This window comes from Macrotis lagotis, chromosome X (assembly GCF_037893015.1).
Source record: "Macrotis lagotis isolate mMagLag1 chromosome X, bilby.v1.9.chrom.fasta, whole genome shotgun sequence".
Classification (NCBI taxonomy): Eukaryota; Metazoa; Chordata; class Mammalia; order Peramelemorphia; family Peramelidae; genus Macrotis; species Macrotis lagotis.
The window spans coordinates 456,201,281-456,229,250 of record NC_133666.1 but is presented as its reverse complement, the minus strand read 5'-3'; the positions used below and the strand labels follow the sequence as shown (position 1 = coordinate 456,229,250).

The 27,970-nt window shown below is 38.5% G+C and overlaps 1 protein-coding gene across 3 annotated transcripts in view; it reads left to right on the top strand.

The window, feature by feature from the left end:
- Nucleotides 1-727: 727 nt before the first annotated feature.
- Nucleotides 728-27,970, top strand: part of THOC1 (THO complex subunit 1) — a 69,728-nt gene continuing 42,485 nt past the window's right edge. For 2 of the 3 annotated variants that reach the window (XM_074202012.1, XM_074202013.1), the window contains exons 1-7: nucleotides 729-839; nucleotides 15,458-15,531; nucleotides 15,625-15,685; nucleotides 19,712-19,778; nucleotides 26,256-26,374; nucleotides 26,969-27,017; nucleotides 27,858-27,953. In XM_074202012.1, the coding sequence (XP_074058113.1) occupies nucleotides 786-839; nucleotides 15,458-15,531; nucleotides 15,625-15,685; nucleotides 19,712-19,778; nucleotides 26,256-26,374; nucleotides 26,969-27,017; nucleotides 27,858-27,953 (520 nt within the window). In that variant the 5' untranslated portion in view covers nucleotides 729-785. Of the gene's footprint in view, nucleotides 840-15,457; nucleotides 15,532-15,624; nucleotides 15,686-19,711; nucleotides 19,779-26,255; nucleotides 26,375-26,968; nucleotides 27,018-27,857; nucleotides 27,954-27,970 lie in introns of all 3 variants that reach the window. The other variant, XM_074202011.1, reaches the window with a different exon arrangement.

The following is a 27,970-nucleotide window of genomic DNA, read 5'->3' as shown; positions in this document are numbered from 1 at the left end:
CCCCGGGCATGTGCCCGCCGGGGGCAGGGGGCCCGGCTTCCCCGGGGATGTGCGCCCGCCGGGGCAGGGGGCCCGGCTTCCCCGGGCATGTGCCCGCCGGGGGCAGGGGGCCCGGCTTCCCCGGGGATGTGCCCGCCGGGGGCAGGGGGCCCGGCTTCCCCGGGGATGTGCCCGCCGGGGGCAGGGGGCCCGGCTTCCCCGGGCATGTGCCCGCCGGGGGCAGGGGGCCCGGCTTCCCCGGGCATGTGCCCGCCGGGGGCAGGGGGCCCGGGCTCGGCCGGGCGTCCGTCCCAAAGCGCAGCCCCGTTTCTCGCTAACAAGGGCCAAGCAGCACGCCGGCCGCGCGGCCTCCGCCGCCGATCCTCGCAGTAATGCGCGCGCCAGAACCGCAGTGAGACCGCCCCGGGGCGGCTTTGTTCCCAGCGGCGGGAGGAACACCTCGAGGAACACCTTTTTCTCTTAAAGCCCCGACACAGAAACATCCACCCGGTCTCTCGTCGCGGGTCCCGCGGGGCCTCCTTCCTGGGGTCGGCGGCTCTCCGCCCCTCCCTCCGCGCACGCGCCCTCCCGCAGGCCCCGCCCCTCCCGCCGCGCACGCGCCCTCTCGCAGCCCCCGCCCCCTCCCTCCGCGCACGCGCCCTCCCGCAGGCCCCGCCCCCTCCGCCGCGCACGCGCCCTCCCGCCGGCTCGGACCGCTCTAGCCGCGCGGGGAGCGAGCCGCGGCCTCCGGGACTGCGTCATCGGGGGGCGCCGCGGCGCGCTGGCGAGCACGCGCAGGCGAGAAGATGTCTCCGTCGCCGCCTCTCTTCAGTCTGCCCGAAGCGCGGACCCGGTTTACGGTGAGATCCGGGAAGCGGAGGGGCGGCCGAAAGCCGACCCGACCGAAGTCACGGCCTCCCTCCCCTCTCCTCCGCCTTCTCGGCGGCGCAGCGGCCCTCCCTCGGGGCGGAATCCCGGGCGGGGACGCGGTGCGCCTCGGCGCTCTCCCGGGCTGGGGGGAGGGGCGGGCTACCTGGCCCTCCCGCGCGCTGCCCCGGCCCGCCATCGGGCCTCCCGGCGCCCGCCGGGCCCGGCCCCACCCGCCCGTGGGGGTGGGCGCGGGAGACCGATGGCGCGGGGCCGGGGACGGAGGGCGGGCAAGGGCCGGAGGTGGCAGCCCGCCCCACCCGCCTGCCGGCGGCCCGCGCTGCCCGCCTCCCCCTTCCTTGCCCCTTCGGCCTTTTGGCTAAGGTGAACGGTAAATTCCGATCGAAAAAATACTGGTTAAGCGCTGGGGCACGCGGCCCAGACCCCCAGAAGTGATGGCATGCGCCGGGCACAAAGGGGGCACTTGTAGCGTAGCTCGTGGTGGAGAGCAGCTGGGGGGCAGAACTCGCGGGCCAGCCCGGGGTGGCCTTGCCAGCGCTGTCGTGACAGCAGATAATAGGCCGGACTGACTTCAGGCTGCCCAAAAACAGCCCGTGCGAATTTTTCCTCAAATAGCCCAAACCACAACCGGTGCAGGGATACCCGAAAGTCTCTCTTAACAACTTTGACGTCGGTTGTACAGCTCAAGAGACATGGGCACCGGACCACCCCCCACCCGGCATGCCGTGCCCTGGCAGAGAGGGGCTTGTTCTACGTACAAGGCAGAAGTAAAGCGAACCAAAGAGATGCGTGTAAGCTTAGAGAACACACCCCAGGTGTTCACGTGCACCATTTGTGCCCAACCTGTGCTAGAGCATTGCATGCCCACGTTGGTTTGATCCTCCACATTCAGAAACACTGTAACTTGTGTCTGAGACAGTGATGTCATTGTCTTCCCAAATGAAGGATAAGAACCGATCCCACATGTATAGAAATGCTCTCTCATGCACGCATACTCACACATACACTTACACAGTCCTGGAGGGACTTGGTGCAGGTATATGGGGGAAAAAAATTTTTTGTTCTGGTTCCTGTGATTTCATCCCTGTTAGGAAACTCTCCACCAAGGAAGATTGGCAGGTAGATTTTACAGGTGAGAAAAGCTGAGGTCCGGGTTAAGTGACTTATTCACTGTCACATAGCTAGTAAATGGTGGAGGTGGATTTCGAACCCAAGTCTTATACCCACCAAAACCAGGGCAATTTCCCCAGCCATCCCACTGCTCATTGTTTTATTCTTTTAAGGCATATTTATATATGACTCACACCACTTGTACAGGATCTCGCTGAGTAATTAACATAACTCCATGGTCAGCTACCTAAGTTGGTACAGAAATAGGAGCTCTGGGAGGAAAAACGTTCCTTTGTTCTATCATTGTGTTAATTTCCTTACATGCTGACATTTTGTTTGAAAAATGAGTTTTTGGGAGGAAATTTTTTAATAGATATTACATTGGTGTCTTTTCCATATTTTCTTTTTTCCAAATTGCTATGTAAATTTGATCCTCTAGTTTATAGTTCTTCTAAGAGGAATACCTGTTCATCATATACACTACTTAGAGATGGTGTGTACTGTCTTTAGAAGTCTTCCAACAGAGGCAAATGATCATTTGTCAGGTAACTGATAGAAGGAATTATTTTTTGCTATGAAGTAGATGATGTCCTTCCCACCTCTCAAATTTTGTGATATTATCCTATTTGCCTTAATCAATGGCCCTTTCCCATCTCTTTTTCTCAACATAATTTTTAAGAAACCCTTTGTGTAGTCCTTAACACATGTCAGTAGATATAATTCATTCTTATTTTAGCCTTATTCTTATGGGACTTGGTCAATAAAAAATTCTCATTTCTCCATCCTTCTATCTTCTTTATGGATTCTTAAAAGGTAAATTGGGTGATAATTTTCTTGTGAATCCACACTAGACTCTTTAAACACTTCTTCCTCATTAAAATCATTTCTTAGGGGGCGGCTAGGTGGCATAGTGGATAGAGCACTGGCCTTGGAGTCAGGAGTACCTGATTTCAAATCCGGCCTCAGACACTTAATAATTACCTAGCTGTGTGGCCTTGGGCAAGCCACTTAACCCCCTTGCCTTGCAAAAACTAAAAAAAAAAAATCATTTCTTTTTGTGTCTACAGAATTTTGTTTTTGAGAGATTTTAATCCCTTCTGAGCTGAATTTTAGGTCATGGCATACAGTTTCTTATGGAAATATATGTTTTTTATTTCCTTATAAAAATTTTGAGATGCAGAGAGAACCTACCTACAAAATTGTCATGGTTTCTGTATCAGCAAACTCCTTGGTTAGATTCATCATTTTGATTGGTGAAACTATCAGTAAATCAAGCCAATAATTAACTCTTTTTTCTTTTGTACAGCAGGAGACAATTTTTTTTTACTATTAAAATAAGGTTTTATTTTTTAAATCAACTTTGTCGATCTTTTTTTAATATTCTCATTTTGTACAAATAATGTTTTTTTACATTAATAAAATATTCTTGTTTAAGAGTAAATGAAATATCTCCTCCCTCCCCATAAATATAGACTGGCTTGAGCAATAAAGGGGAGAGAAATTAAAATTAAAAAAAATTATAGTAATAATTGTAGGTATGGCCAGGTGGTGCAATGGACAGAGCACCAGCCCTGGAGCCATGAGCACCCAAACCCACATCCTGCCCCATACACCCAACAGTCACCCAGCCATATGACATGCAAGCCACCTGAACCCCACTGCCCTGGAAAAACCAAGAAAAGAAAAAAAAAAGACCCAAAATAAAACAAAATAGCAATAATAGTAGGGGTGGCTGGGCGGACAGAGCATTGGCCCTTGAGCCAGGAGCACCTGGGTCCAAATCCGGCCTCAGACACAAAACGATCCCCCTGCTATGCGGCCCCCGGCAGGCCACCCAGCCCCATTTGCCCTGCACCCCCCCCCAATAACAATAATAATAATAATAAATGTGCTTGAGTCTTTGTTCCAACACCAACAACTCTGTCGTGGGTGGATCACATTCTTTATGATAAGTCCATTGCAAAAGTTACTTCCATATTTTTCCGCCATTGCTGATTGCAACTCCCTCCTTTCATATTTCTCCACTACCATGCACTATATTTTCTCTCTCCTTTTACTCTGACTCTGCTGTAGGGTAGCTGAGTGGTGCAGCAGACAGATCCTCTGCCCTGGGGCCAAGAGGCCCTGAGCCCCGCCTACCACCCCTCAGGCCCAGCATCCACCTGGCCCTATGGTCTCCGACAGGCCATCCAATCCCAACCCCTTGCAAGAAGTAAAAAAGAAAATGTGTTACATTTGGCCACTCTCCCCCCATGGTCCATCCTCTCCTCCATCACTCACTTCCCCCTGCCCCCCCCCCCCTTCTTACTCCAGATGCCTACATTGAGTATATATGCTGTTTCCTCTCCTAGCCACCTCTGGTGAGAGCGAAGATTCCCTCATTCCCCCTTGCCTTCCCCCCTTCCATATCATTGCAATAGCTCATTGTAATAAAGAAAATCTTATTGTATGGCATATCTTGGCCTATTCCCCCCTCTGCTTTTTCTTTCTCCCATTACATTTCCCTTTTTTCTATTTACTCCATTTTTGCACCATATTTTATCTTCCAATTCAGCTTTCTCCTGTGCTTCAACTATAAAAGCTCCCTCTACCTGCTCTGTTAATTGAGAAGGTTCATGAGTATTATCAGTGTCATTTTTTCTATGCAGGAATACATATAGTTCATCATCATTAAGTCCCTCCTATTTTCCCCTTCTCCCCCAATCTCTATGCTTCACCCAAGTCCTGTATCTGAAGATCAAACCTGTTCAGCTCTGGCCATTCCAAAAGGAACATTTGAAATTCCCCTGGTTCATTGAAACAAGTCCATCTTTTTCCCTGGAAGAGGACATTCAGCCTTGCTGGGTAGTTGATTCTCGGTTGCATTATAAGCTCTTTTGCCTTCCAGTATATTGTATTCCAAGCCCTACGAGCTTCCAATGTAGTTGCTGCTAAGTCCTGTGTGATCCTGACTGCAGCTCCACAATATTTGAATTGTGTCCTTCTGGCTGCTTGTAATATTTTCTCTTTGACTTGGGAGTTCTGGAATTTGGCTATAATATTCCTAGGGGTTGGTTTTTGGGGATCTCTTTCTTGGGGGGATCGGTGGATTCTCTCCATTTCTATTTTGCCCTCTGCTTCTAGAATATCAGAGCAATCTTCCTGTAGTAATTCTTTGAAAATGATGTCAAGGCTCTTTTCCTGATCATGACTTTCAGGTATTCCAATAATTTTTAAATTATCTTTCCTAAGTCTGTTTTCCATATCAGTTGTTTTTTCAATGAGAAATTTCACATTTTCTTCTAATTTTTCATTTTTTTGGTTTTGAAGTATTGATTCCTGATTTCTGGTAAATTCATCAATCTCCCTGAGTTCTATTCTTTGAAGGATTTGTTCTCCTCAGAGAGTTTTCTTATCTCTTTTTCCATCTGGCCAGTTTTGCTTTTTAAAGCATTCTTCTCCTCAATAACTTTGAACTGTTTTATCCATTTGACCTTAGCTGGTTTTTAGCATGCTATTTTCTTCAGCATTTTTTTTTTGGATTTCCTTGACTAGGCTGCTGACTTCATTTTCATGTTTTTCCTGCATCTCATTTCTTTTCCCAGTTTTTCTTCTAACTCCCTCATTTGATTTTCAAAGTCTTTTTTGAGCTCTGTCATAGCCTGAGCCCAATTTCTGTTTTTCTTGGGGTCTTTAGATGCAGGAGCTTGTGCTTCCTCATCTTCAGACTGAGTATTTTGATCCTTCTTGGGCTCACATGCAAAATATTTCTTAATATTGTTCCTCTTTTTTCTCTGCTTGCTCATTTTCCCAGCCTGAGCCTGTTTTGGGGGGTGCTTCCTGAGCTTTTGGGACACCCCCCACAAGGATCTCAGTGTGTGAGGCTCTGTCCTCCCTCCTGGTCTGTGAATGACCATATGCGCCCCCCTCTGCCATGGGGCTGAGGTGGGGGGGCCTAGACTGGGATCAGGATCTGAATGTGGTCAGAACCCCAAAATCCTGTTCCAGGGGCAGAGGACAGAACTCTGTGGTCTCTGTCTCTCTCTTCACTCCCCTCCCTAGGCTCAATGGGCTCATGCCCTGGGGGCTCCTGCTTACTGGCTCTGCCTGCTTATGTTTCCTGGATCTGGAATGCAGTGGCCACCCTGCTCTCTGTGTGCCTCTGCTCGCTCTGGCAGAGGTCCCCCGCTGTTCCCCCAAGTTGTGCCCGGTGCTCCCCGAGGTGTAGGTCAGGAAACTCCCCCGCCCCTGCTGCTGTGAGCTGGGGCTCTCAGCGCTCGGGGGCTGCCTCCTGGAGGCTGAAGTTCTTTGGCTCTGGCGGGCTGCCCCTCCAACCTCGGGGAGCAGAGCCTTTCTGCTCTTTTCCAGGTTACCTTGAGTAGGAGAACTGCCTCATTGGGTCCCTCTGTGGGTTCTGTCTCTCGAAAATTTAGTTAGAGTCCTTAGCTTATGAGTTTTATGAGAGAGCACCTAAGACAGGATCCTTTCTTGTTGCCATCTTGTCTCCATCCCCTCTCTCAAGACAACTTCTTCTATCAGATGTCCTGATAATTGAAGTCTGCCTTCACCTACTATATCATGTATCAGTGCCAAACTTTGATTTGTTTCCCAAACTCATTTACTTGCTCTTTCTGTTTAGGTGATCTTTTCTTTCTTCCCATGACAATATCACTTTTCAGAAGAGATGGAATGATGATAGAGGAATCAGGACTATACAATATTTAATTTGTTTTTGTTTTCTTTGCCAAGGAGAATGGTGTGTGGACTGGAAAGACAAAACAAAAATGGCTAATGGGGAGCTGAAAATGAAGAGAAATAAAGATTGGTACATTGGTGCATCTTGGCGCAGAATGTTACACTGTCAGCCATGGTGACCCTGTCATTTATTTTTGCTTAATTGTTACAAGGAAGGCTTCAGTGGAAGGGTAAAGAGTTAATCATCCAGGAATGACTGGTGTATAAAAATTAATAAAACATTTTAAAAAGGATCTTGGAGGGGCGACTAGGTGGCGCAGTGGATAGAGCACAGGCCCTGGAGTCAAGAGTACCTGAGTTCAAATCCAGCCTCAGACACTTCATTGATTACCTAGCTATGTGGCCTTCGGCAAGCTACTTAACCCCATTGCCTTGCAAAAACCTTTTTTAAAAAAGGATCTTGGAGAATAGAAGAGGTGCTATAGGAATAAAAAGGTGTAAATACCCTTTCAGGAAAGGGATGGAGTCTACAACTATAGGCAATTGATTTTGACTCCTTACAAAATTCTAGAAATATAAAAATATGGTTAGTGAACATCTAATAAAAGAGAAGAGTGTTCACAAAGAGCCTAGCTTGCTAATTGGAGCTGGGGGTGGGTGGGTATTAAAATGTAATTTTTCTAGAGTTTAACAATGTATATGGGCAGTGTTTCTCTTACTGTTCTAGTGGATGAGGGACTTACAGGCCAGATGATAAATTATTTAAGTGATTTTGGGACCTGTTGGAATGAATGGACTACAAAGGTAGATAAATGATCATTGATGGTTCATAGTGAAGTGCTCAAACAATATTTTTGTTTCTGTGTACTTAATGTTTTTATCAGTAACTTACATAAAGGTGCATATACACACCCATTTATTCAGTTTGTAGAGGACATAAAACTGAGAAGTAGTATTAGACATAAGGCAAAAGAAATTTAATTTTAGATCCCACCTTAGTTTTCTTAACAGTCTGTATGATCATGGAGAGAGCCTTTGGTCTACCCCCTTTATTTTATAGTTTTAGGAAACCAAGACCCAGGGAGGTTAAATGACTTGCCTCTCCCAAAGCTACATTTTATTTATTTTTTATATATTATGTATATACAAATGTAAAAATGTAAAATATTAATACATAACATTATATATTCCATACATACAAAATAAAAATACCTTTACACACACAAACCAGGATTATATAACTCTAGTAGAATATAATTGCTTTGGAGGCAGGGAATGTTTTAGGGGTTTTTGTATCAACCCTTTACCTTCTTGAAAACAGAACTCTTTGATTTTTGTCCTTAGGTTCCCAGTGCAGAGCATAATAATGCCTTTTATAAAAGGAATTTAATAAATACCTGTCAAATTTTATCTTTCTAGCTTCTTTGTGATTGGTGGTATTCCAAAGCTGTCTAGAGTCTGCTCAATAGACTATTCAAAAAAGTCTCTGCTTTCCTTTTTCCTCCTGAGTATAAAACAGTACAAGCCTTAACTTCTGTTTCCACTGAGACCTAGCTTACAATTTTGGGTAGATATGGATTTCTCAGAAACCAGGAACAGTTTGGAAATTGCTAAGGGTCTAATGGTTAGCTTAGTACATGTATCCTTCTGGTACATTTGTAACGCCAGTGGTTTTAAGTCACCAACATTTAAGTGACTCCTCTGAAAATGAAAAGTTGTGTGGTCTAGTGTGTGCATAATAAATGGTTATTGATTGAATATACAGTGCCATATAGGTAGTATTATAGACAAGATTTGTACTTCAGATCCCCAGTGAATATCAAGTGAGAAAATGCCAAGTCAACATTTTAAATGATTAAGGATCCAAAAAGACCTTGATACTAGACAACATGGGATTTAATCTACTGAGGTTAAATTTATTAGGGATGGAAAAGTCTTGCATTTAAGGTCAAAACAATCAACTTCACAAGTTAAAGTAGTAAGATCCGAAAAGATTGTAAGGTTTTCATAACTGATGAGTTTCACAGTGCCTTTATAGTAGACAAAAAAGCTAATGAAGTCTGAAAATGTATTCATGGAAGAGAAGTGTTCAGGATGAGGAAGCTGATATAACCAACAAACATTTACTATGCACCAGTTGCTTTGCCAAGTGCCTGGGGATAGGGAAAAAAGCAACCAGTTCCTCCCTTCATGGTACTTAACATCCTAAGGAGAGAGTCAGGCTATAGAAACTTAAAAGATAGAGTAAGTGAAAGGTAACTTTATAGAAGATGGCACTGACTACTGGGGAGACCAAGAAAGGTCTCCTGGAGTATGTTGTCATGTGTGCTCCCAGTTAGACCATATCTGAAGTCTTGTATTCACTTTGGGTACCACTTTTTGGAAAGAAAATTGATGCTTTGGAAGGCATCCAGAGGAAGGTGACCAATATGCTAAAAAACCAGATCCCACCATAGGAAGGAACTAGTGATTTGCCTGTATAGAAAAGTTTGCTCATCTGTAAATTGAAATGCTTGGACCTGATGGCCTTTAAAGTCCCTTCCTTCTCAAAGTCTATGATTCTAATGAAGACATGGGAGGATTTGATATTTTTTATCAAGTGTTGCAAGGGCTTTCCAGTAGAAGAGGGATTAGATTTGTTCTGTTTGACACCAGTGGACAGAACTATGAATAATGGATACGAAATGCACAGATGGGTTTTAGCTTAGTATAAAAGAAAACTTTGGATTCAATCCAACTAATGTTTAATAAAATGTAAACTTCTTGAAGGCAGAGATTGTATCACACTCATATTTGAATTCCCAGCACCTGACATAGTACCTGACACATAGTAGATGATAAATACTTGCTTAATGGAATAAATATGCCCTTTTCCCTAACAATCAGAGTGAATAAACATTAATTGTCTTTTATGTTCCAGGCACTAGATACACAGGAGATATAGAGAAAGGTATAAGACAGTCCCTGCCCTCAGGGAGCACACAGTTTTTTGTTTTTGTTGTTGTTGTTGGTTTTTTTGTTGGTTTTTTTTTTAGGTTTTTGCAAGGCAAATGGGGTTAAGTGGCTTGCCCAAGGCCACACAGCTAGGTAATTATTAAGTGTCTGAGACTGGATTTGAACCCTTGTACTCCTGACTCCAGGGCCGGTGCTTTATCCACTGCGCCACCTAGCTGCCCAGGAGCACACAGTTTAACAGAGGAAGACTTAACACGTTAAAAAGAAGCTTAAAAAGCTTAGGAGGGAGGTGATAGTTACCCAATTGGGACCTGCTACTAGGGTGGAAAATGCTCTGAAGAGTTAAGAGTTGGAGTAGATGTCAGAGAAAATGGCTAGTATTTATGGAGAGCCTTAATGTTGTGCAGAGCATTTTACAGTTATTATTTTCTTCTCACTATAACCATGAGAGACAATGCTATTAACCTCATTTTACAGATGAGGAGATTGAGGCAGATAGAAGTTAAATAATTTGTCAAGGGACACAGCTAGTTATGTCTGAGGCAAGATTTAATTTAAACTCAAGTCTTCTTGACTATCTGCCACCTTAGATGCAAAAAGTGACCTCATTTGCTTTCATGGTCAAGTCATTTAATCTCTTAAGGTTCTAAGGCAACTCCATTAAACTCTATTACTGAGTTGCCAGTCTTTGTCAGCTTGGTGGTACAATGGAAATAGACTTGACTGTGAAGTCAATGAAACTGAATTCAAATCTTAGACTATGATATATCTTGCGTGGGCAAATTTCTTAATCTCTCCAGGTCCCAACTTCCTCTTTAAAGTGAGGGCTTGCACTTTAAAGGTGTCTGAAGTCCCTTCTATTCCCTAGATCAATAATCCATGAATCTTTGGCTCAAGAGTCCAGATGATAAGTTCCTTATAGGTCTGGGTGCCAAAGCTATGTACTAGGTGGTGAAAATATAAAGAAAAAAATGAAAACATCTCTGATCTTAAGGCACTTCCTTCTGGGGAGATACAATATGTTAACAGGTAGTTACAAAGTACATAAAGTAATTTTAAGATACAGAAGAAGGTGTCAGCAGGTTTTTTTTGGCAAAAGAACGAGAAATAATGTCTTGTATAAGAAAAAGGTAGCTACTTGAGCTGAGTTTTGAGAGAAACTAGGGATTCAAATTGGAAAAAATGAAGATACGAACCAGGCATGATTTATATAGTGTTAATGTAAGACCTATCATTAGGTTATGAAGTATATAGCTTTGTTTCTTTTCCTTGAGTGCTAGAACTTGATTAACTCATTAGTCAATGAAGAATGTATATCTTAGGATGGATTTAACTGTCTCCTTTTGAAAGTTTTCATCTAAGAGCAAGAATCATTAAGCCAGCAATGTGGATTTCAGATTGGGGAAGACTTCTAAAGTCCTCTTTTTCCTGTGGCCAAGCAGCTTTTAAAGTTGGAATGCCTTTCTGTGGAGGATGAAAGGGGATGCTTTAGGTAAAAGAGGAAAAACAATAGTAAATACAGGAAATGATGTCAAAAATAGCTTTTAACAGCTACTAAAGAGATTTGGACATTTATCTATAGAGCAGTGTAAATAAAGAGAATTTTAGTATGTAGGCCATGAAATTAACATCACCCTGCTCCAAAAAGCATGAATGGCAGCTCAGTGTAGAGTTGATAATCCAAGCTGCAGTAGAAGTCTGAATTGTAGGGGGCAGCTAGGTGGCGCAGTGCATAGAGCACCGGCCCTGGAGTCAGGAGGACCTGAGTTCAAATGCAGCCTCAGACACTCAATAATTACCTAGCCGTGTGGCCTTGGGCAAGCCACTTAACCCCACTGCTTTGTGAAAACAAATAAACAAAGAAGTGAATGCCATCAAAACATTTTTTAAAAAAAAGAAAATTATAATGGAATAGAAATGGGGTGCTGATATGATTCTTATAACTGTATCATAATTAAGGAAGTGCTAATTTGACCTCTCCTTTGATCATGAAGGAGCAAAAACAATACAACAGGAATTAAGGCAAAGAACCTATTTGATCAAGATCCATCTGTGCTTAATGTTAATCATAACCAGAACTGGTTGGAGGTTAACTTATAATTCCTTGACAGAAACACAGTTGATTTTATCTTAAATGTTTCCATTTCTACTCCTTTTACTTTAAATTCTTGACATTATGTGTATGATAGTCTAGGAGAACCTCCAGCTACCTGAGTGTTTATGACAAAGTATCAAATCAAAGGGTGGCAAGGAACCCGCTGATGAAGAATAAGGCTCGCACAAGATGAGTTCTTGAGGTGCAGATATATTTTAGTAGAGCAGCTTCCACTTATAACCCCATTGGAAAGTTAACTTCAGATAGTGTTCACTCCTAGCCTTTCAGGGCTATAAATATATTGATATTCAATTTTTTTTCTTTTTTCTTTTTAGGTTTTTTTTGCAAGACAAATGGGGTTAAGTGGCTTGCCCAAGCCACACGGCTAGGCAATTATTGAGTGTCTGAGGCCAGATTTGAACTCAGGTACTCCTGATTCCAGGGCCGGTGTTCTATCCACTGCGCCACCTAGCTGCCCCGATATTCAATTTTGTTGAGGCTTTGCTTGGCCTAGCTTCCAACATGGAGAGCCCCAAACTGAAATTAATTTTTCCCTTTAGTGTCTATGATTAAAACGTATATACCCAATCTCACTTTTTCAACTAGAACACAGGAAGATTGGGCCTGTGGTCTAGACATTGGCAAAGGTCTTTAACATCTTCAGTACTTGCAGTCAGTGAGCCAATGCATCAACTTTCATCAGGCCTCTACCTCCCTAATATATTGTGGCATTAGGTAGTGCTATCACTTGAATAGCCAGTCTCTGTTAGCTATCTGTATGAAGAATTGGGTAAGGAAAGGTAGAGATACTAGAAAGTAAAACAGCGAATATTTTTTTCCCACTTCAAAACAAAAAGGGAATCAAAATCTCTTAATAATACCCTTTTGAATTCCTTTCCTATTCTGGGTAATGATGAAGCAATAGAACTAGATCTGCCTAAGCAGATTTAAGCATTTAAGATTAGGAAAATGTTTTTATATAGGCATAAGATGGAGATTTGTTTTTCTAGCAAAATACTGCTACAGATTAAAATTGTCCTAACCCAGAAGCCCCAGAGTAATAATCCCCTAGAAGAAGACTTTGACCCCGACAATGATTCTACATAGTCTAGGACATCTTATTTTGGGCAAATTCTCCCAGACACAGCCTGGGGTGGGGGGAAAACAAGAGATTTTTCTGAAATTGAATAAATAACTAATGGAATATTTAGATGACAGTTAAATTTTTGCTTTGAATCCCCTCCCTTTCTCTCTAATACATTAGGGCTCCTATAATTTGGGTTGTAGTAATACTTAATATATAATATTTTTTCAGTTGGCTATATGACTTGGAGAAGATTCAAGATTAAGAAGGCTGACCTCTAAGCCTATTGCTGGAAACAAAAGCTGAAATGGGAATGGAGTCTAGAGGAAGTCTTTGGATTGTCTTACTACTTTTTGTCTTCATGATTTACCTCAGATTGGTTAAACTTAAAACTAAATAAAAGTTAGATGACCATTTTTGGAATGTGTTGTAGAAGAAGTTTTTATCTAGACATGAGTTGGACTAGGTTGCTTCTGAAATCCTTTCCATAGAATCTGAGATTGTGTATTTTTTGTTTTTTCATAGTCCAAATCAGAACAAAATAGTTAAATGACTTACCCAAATTCATCATTCATTGAAGAGCTAGCATTGACACCTAGGACTACTATGTAATCTAACATTGGAAAAAAATAACTCTTGAATCAGTTCAAATGAACCCAAGTGTTATCAGGTTGGTACCTGAAGCATAAATTCTTCTCTGACCAGTGATCATCCAACCTTTAATTGTAGGCTCCGTTGCCTTTCAAGACAGTAACTCTATTTCTAGATATTCCCAAGTTATGAAGTTCTTTCTAAGAAAATCTGAATCTCAGTAACTTCCACCCCTGAGTCTTAGTTTTTTCCTCCATAACAAAACAAAAAGAAAACTAATTCCTCTTCTGTTATCTTTTGATCACTTGAAGACTGAAGCCTTGTCTTCTCTTTCTTAGAAATATTTTGTTTTCCAATCATATAGAATAGTAGTTTCTACCTATCATTTTTTGTAATGTTTTGAATTTTACAATTTTTCCACCAACCTTGCTTCCCTCCCCCTACCTTCCCACAGAAGGCATTCTGATAGTCTTTACATTGTTTCCATGCTATACATTGATCAAAATTCAAGAGGCACCATGGTGTTGATTTTTAACATTTATATAGTGCTTTAATGATTGTAAAATATCTTATATACATTAATTCTTTTGATTCTCTTGACAACCTTGTGAGCCAGATACTACTATCATCTCTACAAGTAGACTAACAGGCTTAGAAAGGTTAAAGATGATACCTAGGGTTACACAGCTCAATGAATGTCAGAGGTAGGTTTTGAACTTATGTTATTCTTAAGTGCAGGATTCATTGCATTATACCATGCTTCTAGACTTAGAATCTGGCAAGATGTGCTTTAAATCTCACTATGGATGGCATTTACTACTTGTGTTAACAAAGACAAGTACTTGACATCATTAGGCCTTGATTTCCTATCTCTTAAGGATAAAACTTTTTTTTTCCTTCTCAATGAAGGGAGATAGGAAGGAGAGAAAGCAAAATTTTTTCAAATAAAAAAAATTTTTAATTAGCTTTAGCATTTGTCTCAGATTGTTTTGAGATACAAGTAAGGTATGGTATGTAAAGCTCTGCAAAGTATCGCAAACTCTTATTTTGTTTTTTTAATCTAACAGACTAGTCATCCTAGAGGAAAAAGGAAATAAGGGGTGTTGTATTCACAGCCTCTCCTTTTAAATGTCCAGAAACTGTCCCTTAAATAATTATTTTAGAATTTTGCCCTAAATCAGCATAAAGGTCACTGGCCCATAAGTTGAAAGATCTTTTTTTTTTCACTTTTTGGAAAGTAATTTGTTTGGTTATCTCCAGTCTCAGAAAAATTGCCTCATCTCAACAGTTATTTATGTATCATTGATAGATGTTCAGCAGTCTACATCCACAAGATCAGTGAATATGGTAGGAATTGAAGTATCAGGCCCAACTCTCTTGAATTTCTTGAAATAAGTTAGTACTCATCTGCCCTTTCCTTTCTTCCTGGGTTTTAATTCATTCCAGCCATATACTTCTCCATCTGAAAATCACATTTAAAGGAAAAAACTATAAAGAGTAGTCATTCCTTCTATTAGCCATTTGTATCATTGTTCCCTCTTTTTAAGGTAGCATTCCAAGAAACATGTTCTTTAATGTTTTTCTACTCTTGTCTCAAGATGGTACTCCCCAAAACCATGCCTTGGTTGTTCTTATAGGACTGTATTTTTCTTTTGACATTTGTTTAAGTTTTCTCAGTTACCTTCCTCCCTTTCATCTTATGTCCTTTTAAAATTCTCAGTATCCCATGGAATTAGGCCAGTTTCTCATGTGCTCCCCATGATCAAAATTATTCCATTATCATAATTTTCTTAAGCCCTCCTTCTTGTGCTATTGTCCTTTTTTAAAAAGGAAAAAATAAAATTATATGTAGAATAGTACTTTATGTTTTACAGAGCATTTTTCTTACTATAGTTTAATGGTCTAGACAGTATAGAAAAGAAGTAAAAGTAGAAAATAAGCATTTTGAAGGAAAGCTCAAAAAGATATTTTCCTCCAACAGTTATCCCTAAGAGTATCTTTTGAAATTATGTGTGGAGATGTTTTGTTTTTCAGTCAACCAGCAAAATCTTTCCACAGATTTATCACTCTTATTTCCTTAGAATTCTACCAGAGACGCCTTGATCAACAAAAATATCAAGCCATTATTGAGCACCTTCAGCCAATTAGCTGGCAGGTAAGAGCATCCATTTCCATCAACAATGCACACCAAAGTTTTGTGTTTGTCTGAGCTTTTAACAAAATATAGGTTTTGTTTTGTTTTTGATAGTGAAAATGAGAAAAAATGTACCCTTGATCAAGCTTTCAGAGTTATTCTAGAAGAGGAAATTGTAAGTATACCTTTCTGCTACCAAATCTTAGAATTTTCTGGCAAACTAAGGAGTTATTTGTCATTTAAAAGTTACTTCTGTTCTTAAGATGAATAATTCAGTTTGAAAGGGGAACCCATTTTGAAGAATTACTCAGGAGAATAAGACTACATTGTGAAGAGTGTGCTAGGTGCCATACTTGGAATCAAGAAGAAAGACCCACGTTCATGGCCTGCCAAGCTTTATGACTGTGAACAAGTTATTTAACTTTTATGGATTTCAAGCACTGCTCTTAGATCCTATATTATAAATGGGTTATGTGTGGCATGCCTTCACCATATCAGTGAAATTACAGGTCCATGATGATTATTTCTTATTGCTATATATTTAGACCAGTTTCTCATAATTAACTGTTATAATTGACATAGTCATTTCTGAACTAATTTGCATCAATACCAACTAAGTATTGACAGTTCATAGGCATTATAAACGTTTAAGACAATAAATTAAGACTACCCCATCCAAAGATTTTAAGTATATCCAAAGACTTATGTAATTCAGGATATAGTTAAGGAAGAGCATCTCATTCAGTGATATCACAGTTGGATAATGTTATAGTGGCCAAAAGAGTCTAGCTGAGATTTGGGTGAATAACCTTTTTTCTATTAGAATACTAAAAATCATTCTAAGGTATTCTTACCAGTGAGACACATGCCAGGAATAGTGAAAAATATTTATATAATATATAAAAAAAAGAAGATATTTTCCCCATCATCTGTGAGCATACATATAGAAATTGAGAGAGAACAAACATGTTGGCTTTTGCCAGAATTAAATACATTTTTTTAAGAAATAAAAACAATTCTTTAATATTTTTACTTGTTGTGAGCTAGAAACTTGATTTTCATGTCAATGTTTTTTTCAAATAGGCACTTTTATTTTAATCTTGGCCATGTTTTGATTCAAATCATGTGCCAACACAGATTCAAAGAGTCGACTTTTAAAATACATAAGTCCCACTTTAATTTTTGGAACACTTTTTAAAAATTCCATTTAACTGTGTTATAGTACTAATAATGGTAACGAGAGGAAAAAACAATGTCTGCATAATCCCAAAGAAATCAGAATATTATTCTACTATAAATCTATAACAAATTGTAATAAATGATTGTAATGGAATGTTACTGTACTATAAGAAATAATGGACAGGCTGATTTCAGAAAAACCTGGATAGACATACATGAGTTGATGCAGAATAAAGTGAACAGAACCAGGAGAACATTTTCCAGAATAATAGTGACTGTACAATGATCAACTGTGAATGACTTGGCTATTCTCAGTGATATAGTTACCTAAGACAGTTCCAAAGGACTCATGAAAAATGCTATCCAACTCCATAGAAAGAATAAGTGAAATCTGAATACATATCGAAACATGCTATTTTCCATTTTCAATTCATTTTTATGATTTTTTTTTGTCTTTTGTGTTTTGATTTTCTGTGTGTGTGTTTAGGATTTTTGTTTTGTTTTGGGGGGATCTATAACTTTTACAAATGACTTAAGGTTTTTAAAAAACTATAAATTTGTGTGAACATAGCACCTCAGTTTATTTTAATTCATTTTCAGAGGAGCACTTCAGTTTATTTTAGTTTAGACAAAGTTGAAGATTACAAAAGGCTATAGGTCCTCCTTCCTGGGATAACCTTTTATGCATTTGCAGTAGCCTTTCATTTATATTATTAAAGTGGAAAGGGACTAAGTGGATAGGATTGTATGAATGGGAAGGTATATCTTATGTATTATTACTTGCCTTAAACTATATGTTCCATTACTGTGATACTACCTAATTGTTTCAGTCCCAGAACAAATACTTGAACTTGCTTTCCTTTCTCTTTTCTTAGAGAATCTTGAATATTCAAATTGTATAATTTTTCAGATTAGAATAAGTTATTATACTGGTCTCATGTCATATATACTGTTTGAGTATGGCATTGCACCATGAGAAGCAAGGTAATATTGCTAGACACTTCAATGTACTTCATTGTTTTTATTTGGAGACAAATGCTTTAAAGTAGAAAAAAAAAAATTTCAGTTAAATGTAAAGTTAAAGATAGGGACTTGACATGTGATTTTTACTGATATAGAGAACAAATGACTAGCCATTGGTTATAGAGGCACTATAGGTCAGATCTGGAACTTGACCCCAGGTCTGCCTGACTTCAATACATACTCTTATTATAGCATACCACACTACTTCTTATATTATATATATATATGGTCTTTTAGAAAAATTTTTCATTGATAATAGAATTTAAATCCAGAAAGGAATTTAACAACTATTTAACCTAACCCATATGAAAAAGAATTTTTATTGTCACTTACACAGCAAGTGGGTTAGTCAGGATTTCTGCTTGAGAACTTCCAGTGAGGAGAAAGCTCATTACTTCTTGAGGCAGACCAGCTTCATTTTAGGATAGTTCTTGATGTATAGAAGTTTTCCTTATATCAAATCTAAATTTGACTGGTTGTAACTTCCGCTCATTGCTTTTGGTTCTTCCTGCTGGGGTCGAATGGGATATGTCTAAACCCTCTTAAATGACATTTTTCAGAGACTTGAAGACAGTCATGTTCCCATCAAGTCTTCTCTTCTCCAGGCTAAACATCTCCCATTATCCTCCTCTTGACACCTTCCAGCTTTTCAGTGTCCTTCCTAATAAACTGGTACCAGAGCAGAACATAATATATTTTGCTTTAAAACAACAGATACTTCCCAACAAACTCCTTCAAAAGTACAGTAATTTAAAGCTTAACTACCAAATAACATGATTGTGACTAATAGTTTGCTATTTTATACTTTAAGGTTAAAAATAGCCTTTTTGCTATAAATTAACTTATTCTTAGTATAGTTTATGAGAATAAATTATGTGATATTAATATAAATATATTTTGAAATATTGTTTAATGGGAAAATGTTGGAAGTTCTATACACCAAAATGTTACAAGATTTTATATTGCCCTCTGGTCCTGGAATCAGGAGGACCTGAGTCCAACCTCAGACACTTAATAATTACCTCGATGTGTGACCTTGGACAAATCACTCAACCCCATTGCCTTGCAAAAAAAATATTTTATATTGTCTTTTGGTACATTACTGAGTTTTGATTAAGATAGCATTTTTATTTATCATGCGTATTTTTTTATTGTGGGATTGGATAACAATAATTTATATTTATAAAACTTTAAAGTTTGCAAATCTCATTTGAATTTTACTGTTAGGTGAGGTAGATACTATTGGTGGTATCATCATTTACATTTATTTACATCCTCATTTATAGATGAGGAAACATTGTCAGAGAGTTTAAATGACTTATCCATTCATGTAGTTATTAAGTGTTGGAAGCAGAATTTGAATTCATATCTTCCAACTTTTGCTTCCAACACTTAATAACTACATGAAACTACAGCTTTCTATGCATTATTTTGCTAATAACCAAATTAATTAAGGGGAATCTAGATATCACAGTAAAAAGAGTGATGCCAGAACTGGAATTAGGAAGATTCATTTTCCTAAGTTCAAATCTGGCCTCAGACACTTTTTAACTGTTTTATTCTCAGTGAGTCTCTTAACCCTGTTTGCCTCAGTTCCTGGTCTTTAAAATGAGTTGGAGAAAGAAATGGCCAATCACTTCAGAATCTTTGCCAAGAAACCCCAAGAAGGGGTCATGAAGAGTTAGATACAACTGAAACAACTATAGTATCAACAAAATAAATTGAGACGGTTATGTGGTGTTCAACCATTTAAACCTGTATAGACATACATGAATTGATGCGGAATAAAGTGAACAGAACCAGGAGAACATTGTACAGATAGTTTGGTTTTTTTAGGGAAGTGTCAGAAAAAATTTAGCTTTTACATAGTAGTGTCTAAAAGCATTCTAATTAAAATAATCTTATAAGAAATGGTACTTTTTTTTAATCAAATAGTTATAGTCATCAAATTATTGCAAAACATTCTTATTTCATTTCAGTCTTTTTCCTTTGTTGGTAGATAACCCGTGCTTCATGTGAAAATGTTTTGGCAATTATTTCTCTTGCTATTGGTGGAGTCACTGAAGGTAGGTAGTTTTCATAGATTTAAGCTGATGAATGAACTATTTCATTTTAACCTTTTTTCTTCCTTTCTCCCTGTCTTTTCCAATCATGCCCATTCTTCAAAGCCTTTCTCAGATGCCACATCTATAAAAACCTTTTCAGCCATACTGATCTCTCTCCAGTCCCTTTCCTCCAATGTACTCCCTTGCCACACATTTTGGTCCTTAATTATGTTTGTCCTAGGTAATTTTTAAATTGTTAAATTGCTGCATGTATAAAATTTTTGTCTCCCAGAGTACAATGTAAGCATTATGGTAATAAAATTGATGACATTTACAATTCTTACATCCTCCATAATGTCTGGAATGATATTAGACATAATAAATTCTTACTGCATCACCCTGCCCAGATCCTCCTCCCGTTATCCTCTGACCTTCAGGTTGAGTACAGTACATGTTTCATGGTCTTAATTTCTATCCCAAACCCTACCCTTATCTTTAGTCCCTCAAGTTTTCCTGCAGTTGAATCTTTCATGCCTCAGCTTCTCAGTTTATTTACTTAAAAAACACCTCAAACTGCTATCTCCAGCCTACCTCATCCACTAACAGGATAGTTTATACCTTTAACTCTAACCCTAAACTTTCACTTGTGCCTTTTCTACCTCTTCTGGTGACTCATTCCTAAATAGAATTTTTGTCTTCACCACAGCCAGTTTTTCCATTAGTCTCTTGCTACTTTTCTGGTCTCATTTTCCTCCTTTTGGTCTTAAACCTAAAGTTCTCTAATATTCCAGTGGATCTGGAATCTCATCATTCCTTCAGTGATAAGATCAGAAACCACCCAAGCCTGCCCATCCTGTGCAACTCCTATCTGTACCCTCTTGTAGAATCCACAAAAGGGGAATGGGAGGTTGAAGAGTTGATGGTAGGGAATCTTCCTATTGTGCTTGGGGGTCTTTGTCATATTATCTTGGAAATGTGTGACTGTTATTGAGAATGAGTTATCTTTTTCCCCTGGTCATATGTCTCCAGCTTCATCTTTTACACAGGTTTTGAGAAATTCTTCATTTATAATAATATGGCAGCTTGCTCATGCTTACTATGTATATTATTTATTTTCCTTTGGATGATCTCAACTTAAGTTCTTCTGAGACTGTTTCAAAATTCAAAATCATATACCATCTCCAGAAGAAAATTACCATTAAAAAGAAGGGTCTTGGTTTCTGATAGAAACTTGAGATGATAATTCAGTCTATTTTCTTCCTCTTGTTCAATCCTGGGTCTAGTTCATTATCTATTGTCCAGTATCTCTCCAAGACATGTTCTGATGGATATCCTCTGAAAAGGGCTTCAAGCAGGATTTTATATTTGATCCTAGAGGTGTCAGGAAACCACTAAAGTTTTTTGAAGTGAGAGGAATCACATGGTCAAATTTGTGCTTTGACTGCCTAGTGGAGACTCTACTAGAACAGAGAGAGATTTTTGGCAAATTAATCAGCAGCCTGTTGAAATAGTCCAAATAGTAGGTGATAAGTAGTGGGTAGAGGTAAGTTTAGAAAGGAGCACATGTGAAAGATGTTAAGCTCAAATTGATAGTTTTTGACAACAGATTGGTTATGGGTGGTAAGAGTGTTAAGTTAAAGATGTTAAGGAGTTAAGGATGATAACTCAGTTGTGTGAACTTGGATGACTTGAGAGGATGACGATGCCATTGATAGTAAATAGAAAAAGTTTGGATAGAAGAAGAGCTTGGAGGGAAGGATATTGAGTTCAGTTTTGGACCTGCTGAGGGACAGAGCTAGGATGTCAGAGAAAATACAGGAAACTGCCTGAGCTCTCCCATTTCCTCTTGAAACTACTTTAAATCAATCATGCTTCAAAACAAATTTTGGAGTGAACCCACAGAAGGATGGGATGAACCAGTTTTCCAGCCCAGCATAAAAGAACAGTACGAAAGATCTATCTCATTTGTGTAAAATGGGAGAACCTTCCACCCCCCAGTGCAGGCAGTGTCCAAGAAAGCCAGCAAGATGCCTCTAGCCCCAACAGACCAGCAACCAAGCTCCCCTAGCCCCACTTTGGCAGGCTAACTGGATTCCAGCCATCCAGCCCAGGTACAGCAGGCTAATGACTAAATCTGGCAGTTCCAGAGGCCCTAGCACAGCAGATGAGCTAGAGGCCCTGGTACAGCAAGCCGAGGGTCCTGACCCACAGTGAATGAATTTTGGAACATTGCTCCTTCCAATCTTAGAGAGCTCAACTTTAAAAGTCAAGAAATAGACTAGAAAAAGACCAAAAAGCAAACAAAGAAGATCTGACCATAGAAAACAACTATGGCAACAGGGAAGATCAAAACACAAAATTCAAAAGAGAATAACAATATCAAAACACCTATATTCAAAGCCTCAAAGAAAAATACATTTGAATCTCAGGCCCAAAAAGTCTTCCTGGAAGAGTTCAAAAAGGAGTTTAAAAATCAACTAAGTAAAGTAGAATAAAAATTTTGGACATTGAGTTGAATATATTTACAGGTCATCTGGTATAAGTATCCTATGGGGAGCTGGAAGTGTGAGACGTGTTAGGAATAGAGATATATGAGAATTATCTGCATAGCGATGATAATTGAATCCATGGTAGCTAAAGAGATTAAGAAGTAGTATAGAGGGAAAGAAGAAGGCCTGGGACAGAACCTTGGGGGTTCTGTGGGAGTGATCTGAATGAGATCCAGAAAAGGAGTTTGAGAAGGAATGGTTATAGATAAATAGGAGGAAAACCAGGAAAAGGTATCCCAAAATCTAAAGAAAAGAGGATATCAAATTGAAGGTATTTGAATGGTGTCAGTAAGGATGAGGAAAGGGAGAAAAAGCCATTAGATTTTTCATGAAAGAAATAATTAGTAACTTTTTGTTTTGAAAGGCAATGGGGTTAAGTGACTTGCCCAAGCTCACATGGCTAGGTAATTATTTAGCGTCTGAGATCATATTTGAACTCAGGTCCTCCTGACTCCAGGGCTGGTGCTTTATTCACTGTACCACCTAACTGTCCCCTAAAATCATTAGTAACTTTGGAGAAAACAATTTCAATTGAAAGATGAGGTCAGAAGTCAGATTGTAGAGAGTTGAGAAGAGTGAGAAGAAAAGAAGTGGAGGCATCTATTGTAGATGGCAATGAAGTTCTGCCCCATCTTGATAGCTTACAAGGATGGAGAGGTTGAGATAAGAGAGAGTGGGAATGTCTAGGAGCAGTCTTGGAAAAAGAGAAGGTGGAATGAGATCACTTGTACATCTTAGAGGGATTAACCTGGATAAGAGGGATAAGAAGAACCAGCTGTTCAAGTGAGAAGCATAAATGAAGGAACAGAAAATGATAAAATCATCTTGGTTGAATGTCTTTAGTTCGTTATTTTTTTTTTTTCAATAACTATGAGGCAGAATTCTCAATTGAGCATGTTGGAGCCATGAGAAATTTGAAGAAAGATGAAGTTTGGAAGAGCTATTTGTGGTGTGTTTGAGAGTGAGTTAATTAGAGAAGCAATAAAGGATTGCCCATCATCCATGAGAACCCAATGGAGATTATATAAAATCAATCTGGGGTGAGATTGCAGTGCTTAGAATACTAGATTTGGATCAGGAAAGCCTGAGTTCTAATTCTTCTGACTTCTTAGCTGAGTGACCCTGAGCAGTTCTTTAACCTCTCTCAGCCTCACTTTCCTCATTGTAAAATGAGGATAATTATAGTACTACTAATCTATAACTCTTAGGGTTATTATGAAGGACAAGTGAAATAAGATATGTCAAGTGCTTTGTAACCTGAATAACTATGTAAATGTTTAAATTTTTGCTTAAATAAAACTCCATGTCCTGACACTCAGAAGCTCTTCTTGACTTCAATCTTTATTTCCCAGCCTAATTTTTCTCCTTATTCCCATTCTGTTTTTTGGACTAGGATATAATCAACTCGTTTTTCTGGAAAAATTATATCAATCTAATTAGCCTTTTATCTTCCTAGTCACCTGTCTCCTAAGTTTATTATCCTCCCTCATTAGAATTTAAGCTCCTTGAGGATAGATAATCTTTTTTGCTTTTTGTTTTTGTAACTCTAGTACTTTGAGTAATACCTAGCACTAAGTAAGGATATAGGGACTGGAACTATACAAGTACAAAAAAACTCCCAAGTGAAGAAACATCCCTCTCACAATGCAGATTGGTACCTTCTGTGGTCTTCTAAGGAATTAATAGATTTAGTGACTTATCTGGATCTCATAGCCATATATGTCAGAAGGTAGGACTTTAGCCTGCATCTTACTGGCTTCAAGGCCTGCTCATTTCATGATGCCATGTTTCAACTTTTTTTTCTTTTTTATTTGTATCTGAGCATTTGGTACAATGCTAGGCATATATTAAGTATTTGATAAAGACTTTTCATTCCTTTATTCATACAGTCTATTTTGGCCAAACTTGAATACTTTTATTCTCTAATAACATTCCAATCCAGCCCCTTATGAATTTATTAAGCTGGACATATATTTCCTTATCATCTGTCTTTTAAACATCCCTTTCTTTTTTCAAACCATAAGTCAGGCATTATTTTCTTTGTGAAACTTTACTTGATGCCCTTCCCTAACCCTTCTCAAATTTTCCCAGAGCACTTTACCTGGATCTCTCCTGAGTATCTATCAAACCTAGTAATGTATTTGTCTGTGTGCCTATATCCATTTCAATATATTAGTAAACTCTTTAAGGATTAGAACTGCATTATTTTTATTTTTTGTGCTTTGGTACTTTGAAAGGTGCTTTACATGTAATCATTCAGTAACCTATTTTTTAATTGGATTAAACCCCCTCTCAGAGCAGCTAACTCCCCACTATTCTCCCCAGTATTTAACTGGTTCATGCATATATTCATCAAAGAATTGAAGTATTTGTAGGCAAAGGTGGTATTTAACAAAAGCTGTGAACTTAATTTGTGATCTTAATATTGTGATATGGGTTGTTAATCTTTTCTGTTTTTAACAATATTGAATTTATTTATGTCTTTTTGCATGCAACCTTTTCTATCCCCTCTTAAAGCTAGTACTTCTATCCTGTATATCTTTTTTGTACACAATCATTTATATATTTATATATTGTCTACCTCTATTCCCCCCCAACCCCCCCCCCCCCCCAGAGCAGGGACTGTTACCTGGCACTTAGTAGCACTTAATAAATGCTTCTTGATTTAACTTGACACTAATACAAGCACTTCATCTAACTTACATCATACAATTAGTAAAGGATGCTTAATAAGGAAATGCGTATTTCAGTATTCATACTGAATTTGGGAGGGGGATGACACAATGATTTTTTTATTTGCTATTCAGCCCTTAAAATCAGTTTGTTTGATTTGTCAGAGTTTGAGGACTCAGATTTCATAATAAAGGATTGTGTCAAATTTTGTTGTAATTTAAAGGCAAACATAATATCATTTATTGTCTTCTTTTCGTTCCCTGATTGATTCTGGTGTTAAACTTTTCTTCCCATCTAGATTATAAACCTTTCAAGGGTAGGAACAGCCATGTCTTATACATTTTCTCTTTCTTCTACATTACCTTATAAAAATTCACATTTATATAATTAGTAATTCACATTTATTTAACTAATAAGTGCTGGACCAAGAGGAATCCAGTTCACCTCACTCTTAGGTCATCATTACTTTCCCTATATCAGTGATTTCCTAGCTCAGTATAAAATAGATAGGATACTTTCTGATAGATAGTAAAAGGTAATAGCTATTCATGTTTATATAGTGTTATTAGATTTACAAAATAATTTCTCACAACATCCTTCTTTGGTAGATAGCATTATTAGAGAATCATGATTAGTACATAGAGAGATAATTAGCCTAGGAATCAGGAAGACCTGTGTAAAATTCCTCTCTCTAATGCATGGGCTCTAGGATCTTTACTTTAACTTAAATGTCCAAGGCTCTTTAAATACTTAAATTTCAGAGCGGTGCCAGTTTATATTGATAGAAGCATTTTCCTCACAGGTCCAGATCAAAATGTTCATTTTTTGTGTGTATCAAGCATGCATGCATGAATGTACATGTGTGTGTCCATTGTGTGGATGGCTATAAATTCATCTCCATTTTACAGATAAACTGAGATTAAGTGATTTGTGTCAGGCTATACGGTGGTGGTGGCGGCGGTGGTGGTGGTGGTGGTGGCGGTGGTATAAACACATTCTTGTGTTTCCAAGATAGTCTCTGTTTGCAATGAATTTAATTCTAATGGGGGGGAGGGAATTGAAATGGTGAGAGTAAGGAAGAGGGAGAGATGGCTGAGAAGTGGCATGGAATCTGATCTCCATTATTCTTTGCTTAAATTGAAGTAAACCTCCCTCTACCCTTTTTTAAAGAGTATTTTTAAGTATCTGGTTTTTTAAAGTTCTGCATTATTCTTCATAGATTATAAAAATATGCAATTATCTAAACTTTTTAATTGAAATATGCCCCCACTTAAAGGTATTTGTACAGCATCTACACCTTTTGTACTATTGGGAGATGTTTTGGATTGTCTTCCTTTGGATCAGTGTGACACAATCTTCACCTTTGTGGAGAAAAATGTTGCAACTTGGAAATCAGTAAGTTTGTTTCTCCTTTTTGTTAACTCTGTTTTTCTTTTTATCTTTCTGGAAATCTTACAGTATTATAACAGATTATCATGTAATTCTCTCTATACCTCTGGTTTGAGATAAAAGATCACATACTTGCTTTGTGGTTGAAAGAATTATCTTTGTATAACTTGTACCTAGGTGTCCTAAGATGACTTGCATTACTCTTAGATTCCTAGAGAATCATCTGGAGAGGATTGAAATAGGAAATTTTATCATCAAAAGCAATTAAAATGATACACTTGTTAAGTGTCAGGTGTTTATCTTACTTGTATTTCTGGAATTAAGTTTTTTGTAATTAAAGAACAAATTTAGGGGCAGCTAGGTAGCACAGTGGATAGAGCACCGGTCCTGGAGTCAGGAGCACCTGAGTTCAAATCCGGTCTCAGACACTTAATAATTACTTAGCTGTGTGGCTGTGGGCAAGCTACTTAACCCCATTTGCCTTGCAAAAACCTAAAAAAAAAACAAAAAAAAACTTAGTTTATTGCTAGATTTCCTACTCTAACTGCATTTATGGAACATGTACAAATTCCATGTAATAATAAATTTTTTTATTTATAGAATACATTCTATTCTGCTGGAAAAAACTATTTATTGCGCATGTGCAATGGTGAGTAAAAACATTGAAAGGTAGAAATGTTATCTTTTTATAATTAGATTTAGATTTGTGGTAACTATTTAATAGAAGAAACAAAAGCATTTACATTGTGAAAATGCAATATACAAAATGTGGTATCGTTTACTTCTGGGCAACAAAGTATAATGAAAAAAGCTATAGATTTGGAGTCAGGAAAGAGCTAAATTTGAATCTTACTTTCATCCTACCTTTTTGATCATAAACAAGTCAGTTAATCTTTCTAAGCTTCTGTAAAACGAGAGTAATAATACCTGCTTCATAGTGTTGTTTTGAGAGTCATATATTTAATGCACTATATAAAAAACAGCTTTTACTATTATTATTACACAGCTTCTTGTTTGTTAAAAAAAAATTTTGATAACCTTAAAATCTCATTAGACACAGAGTATTTCCCTTAGGGTATTTCTCAAACATTTTTAGTCTACCAGAAGAGTGTTTTAAAGACCATTTGCTTCGATCTTTACTCCTACAGTAAAAAGAAACAAAAAAAGGGAAATGACTTTGAGGACAGGGACTATATCTTATTTTACTGTGTATATGTTACTCATAATTCATTGCATACATATAATTTTGTTAAGTAAATGACAAAATTAGTAAAATAACCCTCATTGATTACTAATAAATTAAATCTTAAAACTCAACCAAATCAAATTCATACGATTTTAGAGAAGAATGAATGTCAGTTCACATTTGCTGAACTACTGCTTATGGAAGAGTATTTTGACCATGTAGTTAAGGCACTTGGATATGGTTGTGATAAACACAAAATCCTCCCTCATTTCTTTTTGCTTTCATTTCTACATATTGTTTTAGATCTCCTAAGAAGATTATCAAAGTCCCAGAATACAGTGTTCTGTGGAAGGATTCAGCTTTTCTTGGCCAGACTTTTTCCTTTGTCAGAGAAATCAGGTAAGCTTTTACAAATT